The 12,952-nt window shown below is 38.8% G+C and overlaps 1 protein-coding gene across 1 annotated transcript in view; it reads right to left on the bottom strand.

The window, feature by feature from the left end:
- Nucleotides 1–3,443: 3,443 nt before the first annotated feature.
- Nucleotides 3,444–12,952, bottom strand: part of ell (elongation factor RNA polymerase II) — a 30,088-nt gene continuing 20,579 nt past the window's right edge. The window contains exons 5-12 of the mRNA XM_084116607.1: nt 12,189–12,430; nt 11,665–11,789; nt 9,177–9,267; nt 8,402–8,954; nt 7,072–7,138; nt 6,723–6,894; nt 5,911–5,955; nt 3,444–5,822 (exon numbers count right to left, since the gene is read on the bottom strand). Coding sequence (XP_083972733.1) covers nt 5,706–5,822; nt 5,911–5,955; nt 6,723–6,894; nt 7,072–7,138; nt 8,402–8,954; nt 9,177–9,267; nt 11,665–11,789; nt 12,189–12,430 — 1,412 coding nt within the window. The 3' untranslated portion in view covers nt 3,444–5,705. The remainder of the gene's footprint in view (nt 5,823–5,910; nt 5,956–6,722; nt 6,895–7,071; nt 7,139–8,401; nt 8,955–9,176; nt 9,268–11,664; nt 11,790–12,188; nt 12,431–12,952) is intronic.

Raw genomic sequence — 12,952 nt, 5'->3', positions numbered from 1 at the left:
GAAAAATAACTACTTGTGTTATTACATTAAGTGGAACATTATCCCATAAACTATGCAGAAATTTTTAATGAGTGATTAGAATTTTGTACATATTTTTTAAAAAGTTATGAGGTGGTGGAAATGACTGGGTGTTGTGGAAATGACAATGAATGGACGTCCATGTAGAAAAACAGAAAACATTTATTTGAAACCCATTTAACAAATCATTAGTCATTAGTCTGTTTGGTTCCATAACCAGATGAACAGTTACAGTCTTACTGTAAACAACTTTAACCACAAATAGTGAGACCTTTATCCAGTTGACCTCCGCAGCATCTTAAAAATAGATGAAAAGGCATTTAAACAAATATATTTGAATAAATACATTAGCGTTGTACATTTCAATAAATAAAATATTCATATGTAGCCACTCAATCTATGAATTCCACCTTGTAAGCATAAATGTCATTTCCACCTCACCTTTGTCATTTCCACCCAAGAAGGTAATGTGGTGGAAATGACGGTAATGTGGTGGAAATTACAGTAATGTGGTGGAAATTACAGTAATGTGGTGGAAATGATAATCCTACAATATTTTGTAAAAAAATCCTAGCTAGTATTACATATTAGCTATGAATTGGTAGTTAGCATTGCATGGAAATGACATACAATAAAAATATTTTCATTTTAAGCAACATTTACCTTGAGTTTTCTTCTCCAAGTTGCTGAAGAAATTTAAAATCTCCTCCATGTCAGACATGTACTGTGATGTCATTGTTCATCTCCATAGAAACTACCCAAACAATCTTTCAAAAAAACTTTTTAAAGGGACATTACAGCGTTGTGGTGGAAATTACGGCAATACTGTGGGACAACTATATTTTGTATATAAAATCACATTAATAGTTGTCTGACCTTAAATACCTCAATTATGTTTTGATTCTTTTACTGATACTTTATTCAGTCATATTAAAAAAAAAAAAGATAAATTTTTTTACACTTCTTTTCCATTATTGAAGGTCAGAAGTCTGGGTGTGGGACAAGCACAAAACAGCAATATTTGCATGTATAATGATGTTTAAAAAGGTGAAAAAATCATCGTAGACTACCGGAAAAAAATCCTAAAGTACTTTCGTTGTAAATTTAACTATGAAAGTGTTAATTTTTCAAAAAAATTTTTTTTTTATAAAATATGATCAAAGGACATGAAAGTGTCCATAGTCTAAGAATTGCCCATTAAAGTCTTTCAAGCATTCCAGCACTTCTTACACTCCATGTGATGTTGAGATATAGGCTACTGAATTACTGCACAAAGCAAAAACATGTGGAATCCACCATAATACTCTGAAAGTTGTTGTTCTACATTCAACCAGTGACAAACAGCTTGTATATGAATAGAAACCCATCCCAAACATGGACTCGAAGCTATATTAAAAGTGCATTCCCACAATCTTGAGGGAAACGTAAATATGGACAATTAGTGTGCAATTTGTGGGCCTAAGCAAACAGGAAGGAAAGTCTTAAATCTTGAGGGCGTCTTCCAACTGTCAGGGGGTTCGGTGTGTTGTAACGGGATGAACGAGGACAGGGCAGGGAGAGACCCAAATGAGCCAGGAACGAGAGGCTGGCGCAGTGCCAAACTGAACTCGCTGACTCCCCTCGAGCTCTCCTAAAATTGAGGCCAACATAACACCATGAAGGCAGCTGAGGATTTCACATGACATTTCCCTTATAGTATAGCCTACATCCAAACGTGCCCTCTACTCAGAGTTTAGTCGGCTAGTGTTTATAAAGAACCAGAGGGTTGAGTACCAAATAAGGCACAAAAAGCCACTAAAATGAGTGCAGTACACGTTATGATATTTAAGAACTATTTCCGAACAGATATAGAACCATTTACGCTTATAAACTGACCTACTGGCTATAAATAAAGGCACTACAACAACTTGATCAAAAACAAAACCTGTGCTGCCATCTAGTGGCTATTGACTGAACAGTCTATGCATAAGTTAACAACAGAAAGGGCAATTGAGGCTAATTTAAAGGGACAGTTCACCCAAAAACGAAAATTCTGTCATTTACTCACCCTCATGTTGTTCCAAATCGGCGAGTTTCTTTCTTCTGTTGAACACAAAAGAAGTTATTTAGAAGAATGATGGTATCCACAAATTAAATGGTAACCATTGACTTCCACAGTATTTTTTTCCTACTATGGAAGTCAAAGGCTGCCGTAAACTGTCTGGTTACCAACATTCTTTAAAATATCTTCTTTTGTGTTCAACAGAAGAAACAAACTCATACAGGTTTGGAACAACTTTAGGGTGAGTAAATGATGACAGAATTAAAATTTTTGGATGAACTATGCAGGAAATATCGTATTCACGAGGTGAATGTCACAACAAAGTTGGGGGCGTGTCAGTGGGTGCGCGATGACGTCACTTCACCCCCGGAACACGCCCCCTCAGCCAGACTGAGTGGCAAAACTTACTGCAACATGACTGGCAAAACAAACGATTATCTTCTTAAATTAAAGGCAAATGGACTCGACAGTTATCCTTACAACTTACCAAAGAACCAGTAGTCCATGGACATTAACATGTGGCCAGGAATCAGGTTTCCTGACATTTATTTGTGCCTGATTTCGACGCCTGGGAAACACAAAGTAAAGCCTGTGAACGCTTTATCTGCTAGACAACACTATAAATACAGGTATATATGTAATGTAGGTAGATCTAAATCTGGATGATCACTTAGATCACTGTTATATTGCCATATCGCCAAGCCCTAAAACGTATTAAAGCATTAGGGAATTATAGACACAAAATTATAACTTTAAGCTGTTTGGAAACGATGTGTATTGTGAAATAAATTTGACTGGACACTTGGTCGTGCTACAAGATGGGATCAAATTGACGAGGACATCATATTCTAGGTGTTTCTATATATTTTGTAGAAACTTTTAAAGTTATCTGGAGAACTGTCATGAGTCTATCCATCTATCATAAGGAAAACTGGATTTGTCTAACATTATCCAAACATCCCCCTTGAAATGAACCCTTTTGTGGACTTGATTAGCTGGATCATGTGCGTTTAATTAAAGTTGAAGCTAAATGGTGCAGGGGGGTGGTTTTCACCCTTTTTTTTTACAACATAAGCTAAAAAATTGATAAAAAATATAATAGTATTGTAATATAACAATATATAACAGTTTTTAGTGCCCCCCACAAAAAAAAAAAGAAAAAAAAAGCGAAACATTATTTGGTCTTGATTTTCTAGAGCTAGAGTTTAAAAACCTTGCTGTGTTTGTGTAAAGTAAGAGAAGGTACACCTCCATCTTCCTCCAAAGAACGTGACTGAATGATATAAACTACTTCCCAACTCGTACATACGAACTTCCCAAGAGGACTTGAACACACCCTAAGAAACATAATTTGGACACACAAAATAACACTTCAGAATAAAAAGCAAGTTTTCCAAGAATTTTATTGAAATACCAAGATAAATTTCAGTCCCGGTCCCTTGTTATTTCAAAAAGCGCGCTTTGGGTTTGAGCGTTGACGTCGCAAGCCTTCGTCCCAAAGCTCCTCCCACTCCCTTTATTTTTCTTTTCTCTTTTGCTAAAACAGCAACATAATTCATCTGATGCAAACCTATACAACAGGTCATTTGGCACATTTCCCCCCCGGTTGTCTCGACATTGTTTGAAGAATCGTAGCGGTTTCCAATCCAAACAAACGTCATTCGTATTCGTCGTTGAATTGTTTGCAGCATTTTCAGACTGTTTCTTCGGGTAACGTAAAAGACCGTGATTAAAATAATTCTCAGGACTAAATATCTGTGGTTTACCTGGTAAATTTGTGATTGAGAATTGTTCATTTAAATTTCTCAATTGCTTTTAAACAATCGATTCAGAAGAGTCAAATTTGGCTTTATTTCAATTCTTGTAATTGCGCTCCTAAAAATCGCAACACTAAACTAATGCTGGCCAGGTAAATTCGGGGCAATTTGAGAAGTATTTGGCTTCAGATGCTCTTGAACATTAAACAGCAGTGTAAAACCGCTCTAAACACTGGCCTTTACCCTTTTTTGTGTCTTCAACAGTCAGAAAGCATGCATACACAGACAGACGGACAAGGCAAGTGTCTCCTTGCAACAAAACCCAGGTAAGAGTAACAGCAAGAAGCTGAGCAAAGTGCTGAATTTTAATATTTAAACATAAAAAGAGTTCAGATATCAGAAGTACAACTGATGCTTCAACAGGACCTGACAGATGATCAACTTGTGGTCGAGCTTCCACGAGGCGGATGCCACAGTAATGTGAGGAGCACGTCAGAGGTTTGTAATGGATCCTCCACGATGAGATGCCTTAATGGAATTTAACAGTCATCTCATAATGAAAATACTGTCTGAAATGGTCAAACGCCCCACAAATACTCAGTATTCAAGAAAGCATTGAATTGCTAAAGGGTTCAGACAGTGAGCGAAGGTTGCGTTTCTGCCATTTTGTCTCTCCACCAACCAGCCCGTTGGAAACACCATAGGGCTACGTTAAAGGGATACAATCACCATTTTCTGGAAGAATACCAAGTAAGTTTGGCCAAAGACGTGATGTTACCGTCACACTCGTAACTAGCAATACTGGATCACTCTAGATACCTGAGGGACGACGCACGGCTCACGTGAGGCACAATTTCGCAAGATTTGCCTGCACTTTACAACCACACCTGATTCATGGTTCAATATGATGAGGATTGTGATAAAGCAATATTTTTCATTCAAAAGTATGTAATATTGCAAAAAAAGTGCCGACACCGACCCTCGCTTCTGGAATGGCAAGTTCATCCGTATGGAGCTTTACCATGGCCGTCGTTTAATACTGATTATGTCAAAGCCTCTAAACAGACGGTGATCTTCCTCGGATAGGCATCTGATTCATGTCCATTGCACGTGGTCTAGAGCATTGCACAAAATAAAGAGCCAGATAGTGCCGTTTCAGACACAAAAAAAAAAAAAATAAAAAAAAAAATAATGGGGAAAGTGAACTGCGATAGGAATCTCTTGAAATCCAAGGCAGCTTTTGCATAAAATACTGACTGATTATGGAGATAAAGTCCAAAGGGACGGGACGAGATGTTTAGCACTCAATCTGAGGAGTGTGAAATCATAATCGGACTGATGTATGCCTATGGAAGACTGAAAAAAAAAAAAAAAAAATGAATGAGGAAAAAATAAATATAAAATAAAATAAAATATAGTTTATCATTAGGAACTTCCATTTTAGTACATACAGGAAAATAATATCCACTTAACTTTTTTTCTTCCTTTTTATAAACCTTAAACTATTCGAATCTGGGAATAGCTGTCGGTTATCCTCGTTCGCAAAGCCAAGAAAAAAGCTTCAAAAGAAAGTTTTTCCTTTCACACATTCGAGAATGGAAGGGAGCTGGCAACCAATCCCATAATGCATTAGGCTACACAGGTAAGCACAGCTGAGTACGCCCATGTCCCACGTCCCATAAATGAAATTCATGGGTCTGTATGGTCCTTACTAGAGCACTTGGCCCACTACAGAGGGGGGAAAAAGAAATCAGTTTCGTGGCATTTTACATTAGAGCAACTTGTTTTTAGAGAAAACCAAGAAAAACAATAACAAAAAAAAAAAAAATCCAGTTTGTTTCTTTTTCTCAAGGGAGAAAGAAGAAAAACCGAGACAAAAAATATTGTTATTAGTGCCAGTTTTGAAGTTGCTGTTGATCATATTCTGCTATCAGTTTTTTAATATGTGCCAGTTTGTTGTGTAGATATTCACAGCGGTTCTTCTCTTGGCTATAGTTTGGATTAGTCTGTGAGAAAAGAAGAGAATGTGATCAGTATTTGAAACGCAAAGTATTTTTTTTAACCAATAAAAGGTGGAAGAGACTGTCGGTTTACCTTTTTGATTTTACGATACTCTTCAAGTATCTGGTTGTGGATTGTCTGTGAAAAGGAGAAACAGATCTTTTCAATGATGTTCCTGCTTGAATACAGTAGTTTCAAATGTGTTATAAGATCATAGACAAACAAAAGAGTTTGAAGAGAAGCTCTATGATCAGCTTCTTTTACCAAATCAAGTTAGCACCAAATCCTGTTAGCGCTTATAACACAAAGTATGATTGACCAAAGTAGTAGCGGTCAAATATCCCCACTAACTGTTCAAGACACTCTACGTACATTTCCTCCCTTGTTTCCGCCTTTTTTGTTGTTTCATCAAACCATGTTGCTTAATTTTCCTAGCCAGATCTGGTAACAGTTTTACAGCTACAATGCAAATAGCAGTTGTCACCTGACCTGTAACTCTCAAACTGGCCGCAAGCCAGCGTGATAACTTCATTATTGAGCCCTATAAAGGATTATGACTACGTGTAGGAGAAATAAATGATGCCTCACGACATTCTGCTCTGGTTATTTAACATGATTGCCTCTAATCAGTCAGATGATTGTGTTGTTTATTTCATTACTCTCCCAGACTAGATTGGGAGAGGCAAGGAAAGAAAAACAGTAACGTTTTCCAATTTATCAAGATGTGAAAATTACAGTAGGACCCTGGATGAGTCAACTGCCCTCTTTAATATTTTATTTTCCGGAGGAAGACATGACTACTGGGATCAGGCTGGGGCCGACAGTATATTAATAAAAAATGAGTTGCAATCAAATGCGTGGATGAATGCACTGCATTTTTGGTATGGGATTTTCAATAAAGATACCTTGTACTTGTCTGTGCCTTGCTGGAGTTGTTTGAGCTCCGAGTCGAGTATAGTGAACTGTCGGGTGATGCCCTCTATCCGTGAGTGGAGGCCCCGGTACTCGCTGTACTCTGAGTTGAAGTCAATCTTGTAAGTCTGACGTTGCTCTTGCGAGCTTATCACCGTGTATTTTCTGTTTAGGAAACCAAGCGGAAAAAAACAGCAGTTTTATAAACTTCATAAAAGTTTAATGTTATTTTCATTTTCTTTTAGTTATATAACGCAACTTTTTTTTAATTTTTTACAAACCTGACGCAAAAGCTAAGTGAAAAGACTGTTTCAACTTGAAAATATACAAAGAGGTGCTTACAATAAATAGTCTGTTGTCTCTGATGAAGATGCAGGAATACTGGAGCTGTTGCACGTTCCGTTTAGACCTGAAAAAAATAAAATAAAAAAAGGATTTCAAGGACAGTTTTATCCTGCAGACTGAGGGACAAGGACAATATGCCATGACGTCAGTCCACACGTATGCTGGGAGAGGAAAAAAACTGCTAAAACAATATGAAGGATGTGCAAGACTATACATGTAATGCAGGGATGGGCAACTTCGGTCCTGGAGGGCCACTGTGCTACAGTGTTTAGCTCCAACCCTGAAAAAAGTAGTCACCTGCCTGTAATTTTCTAGTAATCCTGAGGACCTTGATTAGCTTGTTCAGGCGTGTTTGATTAGGGTTGAAGCTAAACTCTGTAGGACAGTGGCCCTCCAGGACCGAAGTTGCCCATCCCTGATGTAATGAATCTGCTTGTTTTCCACTCTTTGGCCACCAGGTGTTATTGTGAGCAAATTAAGCCTTGAGAAATGAACCCTTTTGTGAACCACTTGGCTGAAAAGCCTCAATGGGGCTTCATCTCGCCACCACTACTTGTCGGTTGTTAGACTACTTATCGAATATTCGATGGATTGTTTGAATGACTTTTCCACTAATTGACCTTGCTAACAGGCCACGCTAGATGTTGGGACTATTAATCAACTAGTTGGTGAGCCGTCTGAATAACCATTTAGCTAATTGACTTCACTAATCAACTAGTCTGTTGTTAGACTATTAATCAAATAATTGATGGGTTATCTGAGCGACTATTCAACAAATCGAACAAATTAGGTCGGTTGTTGGACTACTAATCGAATAGTTGGTGTGTTGCCTGAATAATTATTCAGCGAATGACCTCACTAACCCACTGTGTCGGATTTTGGACTAGTAATTGCCTACTTGAATAGATGTTCAGACAGCCCACCCCACCAATTAATCGGCCTCACTAACGACTAGGTTGGTCGTTAGACTAATTGACAAGTCAGTGAGTTGTCTGAGCGATTCCGCTAATTACTTCACTAACCGAATGTGTTAGTTTAGTTGTTGGACTACTTTTTGTTAAATTGTTGGGCCTCCTGTATGACTATTTAACTAAACTAAAGTTGGTTGTTTATTAATCAACTTTTTTTTTAGCCGTTTACTTGTTTGCTAAACAACATACTCTTTGAAATACTCAAGATCCGAAATATAAAATCTTGTGTGTCCTAGATCTAATTGAGATAATAGACTAAATTCAAATGGGACAAAAGTTCACCTGCTGCATTCTGGGGTGCTTTCTGACGTCATAACCCTTGACATTATAAATTATTCAGAGAAAGTAATCCGCACCTGTCCTCCTATCGCTTGTTGTGACATCACAGGTTTTCCTCTGATCCAAGCCATGGTCTTCATCAACTCTCCTCTCCTTCTTCACGTCCCGCTCTCGGTCTTTTTCCTTAGACTTGTCTTTGTCCTTGTGTTTTTTGGACTTCTTCTTAGGCTTGCCATGCAGTGAGAGTTGAGCGGTCCGGGTCTGAGATCCGTCCAGGCTGCTGTGGGTTGGGGACATGGATCCCAGAACTTCCTCTTGCGTTGTGGAGCGAGGGGCGAATGACGGGGGCTGACTCAGTCTTTCCGCCACTGCCGCCTCCAGACTTTCACAGTCTCTGCCGTTGGAGTCATTGCTGACATCCGAAAGGGGGTCGAAGGGTCGGGGGATCTCCAGCGGAGGGATTTGAGAGCTTGACGACGTCTCTGCTGCTTGAGAACTAGAAGTAGAAGAGTCCTTACCATTGGATGAGCTCAGTTTGCCGTTGATGAGCCCTGTAGACTTGCTAGCTAGATGCGATATCCTGGGTTTCTTATTGGCCAGGGGATCGATGAACTCTGCTGCAGGTCGTTTCTGTTGGCCACGAACAATGATGGTTCGTTAAACTGGGATGTTATTAAATGTTTAGCAGTCGTTTACTAGTAGTGCATCATTTTGAATGATGAATGATTTGATGCAAGACAAATGTGGGAGCAGCAAAGGATTAACCCTTACATATTCCTCATAACACAAACAGATCCATCATAAAAGTTCTATTCCAGCTTTGATGGGTCTAAAACGAGGCAAAAGGCTGACCTGAGAGGGTGAGCTGCTGGCTGGCTCCTTGTGCGGGCTGACCGGGCTCTCCACAGACACAGGGGCACTGCTCTGAGGCTTACACAGTTTTCTGTGGAGTATGTTAGACAAGGAATCATCAGTTTAAAAAGAACCAAGGAACAGCCTGAGAGAGATCAAAAGAACCTGACTAATTCAGAAAAGTGCTGCAGACTGTGCTGTGAAATTTTTACCTTAATTGATTTGCATGTATAACTCCAGAAAAATAAACTAAAATTGAGATATTTTGATGCGTTATGCTTCAATAATTAATATCTCAGATAAAGATCCATCTGAACTTGTCTTGCAATTGATAAGCAATTTACTGATAAGCAGATGGTTATGTGAATATCGTGTCCACAACATTTTTGACAATTCCGACTAGTCTTCATGAAGATAGAATATGATGAAGCCATTTAAAAATGTCACTTTGGCGAACGCATTACTGCACTAAATACATTTAAATGGGACAGTAGTAAAACAAATGTACTGACCATAAGATTCTTGAAAAAAAAAAAGATTGACCAACTTGTGCGACATATATCATCAGTTAAAACATATACATCGAAATATGGTGGTGTAACAATATATCGTGTCAAAATACAAAAATGCAAAAATATGTATAAAAATGAATGTGTGAGAAAAAATTCAAGCATACAGAGTTTTAGTTCTACATTAAACTACTATATATAATGTTGAAAATGTAGCTATAATAATGCAATGGGGGAATATTTATGGGTCCTGATAATGCCAAATGTCTTATGTTCCCAGTAAAAAGTGGCCTACATTATTTTAAATGTAGTCAGTGAAAGAGTGCAAGCATATTCTTCTGAAATAATTCTGTATTTATTTTCAGCTTCAGAATCATGAATATTTTTATTCTGGTGTCACTATTGTCCTTGTGCATTGGGTTACCAGCCCCAAGTCCAAGCCTATTTATTTACACCCACAATGTAATATCAAAATTAGCATTTTAATCAACAGTACATTTTTTGTTAACCTTTTATCATATGTCTTGGAGTATTACAATAATATTGTATTGTGAGTTCAGTATCATGATATCTATCGAATCGTAACATCAGGGCATCGTTACACTCCTAGTAAACACATAAAAATTTGTCAAGTGGCATAAATTTAGTGTCGTTGGTCAGAGTTATGCGAAACACCATCACAGAGAATGGGCACTCCAATCACTTCAGATGATTTAATTTTCCATATAAATGTGTATTTTAACATCAAACATGGTAACTTAAGTGCACTAAAATAATAAAATCAAGCAATCAGCCGAAGTTCATAATGCTGCTTGAGGTCAAGTGCACTGAGGGAGTTTGTGTGCATGTCAACAGGGGGCAGTACAACACGGGACAATGCGTCCCGATAGCAGGTCCCGCCTCCGTCGAGGGTGCATGGACAGGGGGTCTATGCCTGAGAGTAGGTGGGTGGGCATGAGTCGCTATGGTCTCGATCAAACTGCGTATGCCCATGCACGGCCTGGCCTTGGACCTGGACCTGTGCCACCCACACACGGATCAGCATGTGCTGGAATAAGGTTGCATCACTAACCTCCGACCGCACACAGTCACGGCTCTTACATGACAGCACGTCGTTCAAGACCAGATGGGAAAGTGGGTGGGTGCAAGAGGGGGGGTGTGTGGATGTAAAAAGGCCCGTCAGTTGATAAGCTTCACCACCAGTCTCGAAATGCAAGCGCGTGTAATGTGTTCCACACGGGTGTTGGGTTTGTTTCTGGCAAATATTTTCATTTTGTTTTGAACGGATATCACAACACCATGTTCTCCCCGGTCTAGCATGTAGCATGGCCTCTCTAAATTTAGCTTCCAGGGGTCTTATACCACCAGAGTTCATGGGAACCCAGACGTTTCCATGTAAAGGCACCCACACACACCACAAAATAATCGGGCTGATTTTGGGCCAAATTCTCCCCTTCTGACAATCCTAGGTAAAGTCACGATAATCTTGCGGGAAAACCTTGAGTGAATAAAGCTGTACAACTACTGAAAAAGGCAAAAAATTTCAAGCAATATTGCAGTTGAAATGCGTTATGATATGGAAAGGAGTATATTGTCGCGCTTATGCAAAACACTGGCACATGGCAGAAAATGAATACTCAATTTTTGCATAAAAGTGTGTATATTGTGAATGACATACAAACCTACTATCGAAGTATCATCTTGTTTTGAGAATATCAAATATTGAGATGTGATTATTTTAAATTACCCTTTAATTTAATGATATAAAACCATATAATAACAATATATAATTGATAATAAAATCATCATTCTATTGTACAAGAAAAGAGTCCTTAAACTTTACTGCAAAATGTATATGTATAAATGCACCACGAGTGAGAAACCCCCCACCCCCAAAAAATAAATAATTTGCTTAAAGAAAAATTTCCAAAGAAGAAATGAAAGAATTCAGTGTGGATATGAAAGTCACTGAAGCTTACCGTACAAGAATTCTCTTCAGAATCTGCTGGTCCATCTCAGTGTAACCAGGCCAGTCCTTCTGAACTTCCTTAAACAAACAATCCTTCAATGTGAAGGTGTTGTCCTTACTATTCAGGTTAGCCACCTACACACAGCCAGGAAAAAAATAAAACACAGCAAAATGAAACAAGAGGCTTAAGTCTTTGGCTCTCTAAAAATAAGCGCTGTATTTCAACACCAGTGCAGAAAAACAAACAACACTACAACAGCGTGCTGACAGCCTCTGTATATTACTGTACATGCTTTGGCTTTATGCAGGCCCGAGTCTGTCTATGTTTTGACAAATGTGTCTAGGTTGAGCCATTATGTCCAAGTAGAGTTCAAAAACACGATTTAGTATGGGTCAAACCCAAACCATAACTTTGAAAGCGGTTCTATACTTGCATATTACTTGTACTATTTTTACAGCGTGCAGTATGGATATCATGATTTAGTATGCATGTAATAAAGCCATCAATTAGTATTTCTAGTGCTGGTTACGAACCTGTTGCAGGAGGCTGTCCAGTGTCTCCTTGTCCTGAGGAGACAGGCCTTCTTTCGTGAGCCGCACCAGCAGTTCGGGTTTGCGGTAGGGCTTGAGGGCCAGTAAATGCACTAGCCGTTCCCTCAGCGGCCGGGGCGGGCTCTTTTTTTGACTGCTGGAGATGATAACCGGCCTCGAGATCCGCCGCGACGGAGCCACATCCGACACACCCGTTATCGGCTTCCGGATCTGTACACGCTTACCTGAACAGTAAAGGGAAAAGAGTTGGTCAAAGGTAGTAAAGACATCATTAAAATGGTCCATGTGACTACAGTGGTTCAAATGTAATGTTATAAAGCGACAAGCACAAAAAGTACTTGTTTAATGGCATCTTTATGGATGAAGGTCAGTCTCACTGAGACTAATACAGCTATTGATGAACTTCAAACAATCCTCATATAAACCCATAAAAAAAATGTCATTTACCTGTGCCCTTCCTGTCTAACATTTACAGAACAATATACAGAAATTGAATAAAGTTATCAAACAGTCTGCACGACATTAACTATAGATTAAATAGACTAATCCTTAAAGCTACAAAAGTTCTTTAGTCAAGAGCAGTTAGTGATTTTCTCTGTTCCCTTTGTTCTTAACATTAATGACAGGGAGAATTAGTGGCTGCTGTCCCTTTAAAACCAGCCGCTGCTGCAAGATAACTCACGCGCCTCATTCACTCAATTCTTCACGTTCATTTTAGACTATTTAACTCAAGACTGCTCTTATGT

This window comes from Abramis brama, assembly GCF_963993115.1.
Source record: "Abramis brama genome assembly, chromosome: 6".
In the NCBI taxonomy this organism is placed as follows: domain Eukaryota; kingdom Metazoa; phylum Chordata; class Actinopteri; order Cypriniformes; family Leuciscidae; genus Abramis; species Abramis brama.
The sequence above is the reverse complement of the archived record's forward strand: the minus strand, read 5'-3'. Positions and strand labels throughout refer to the sequence as shown.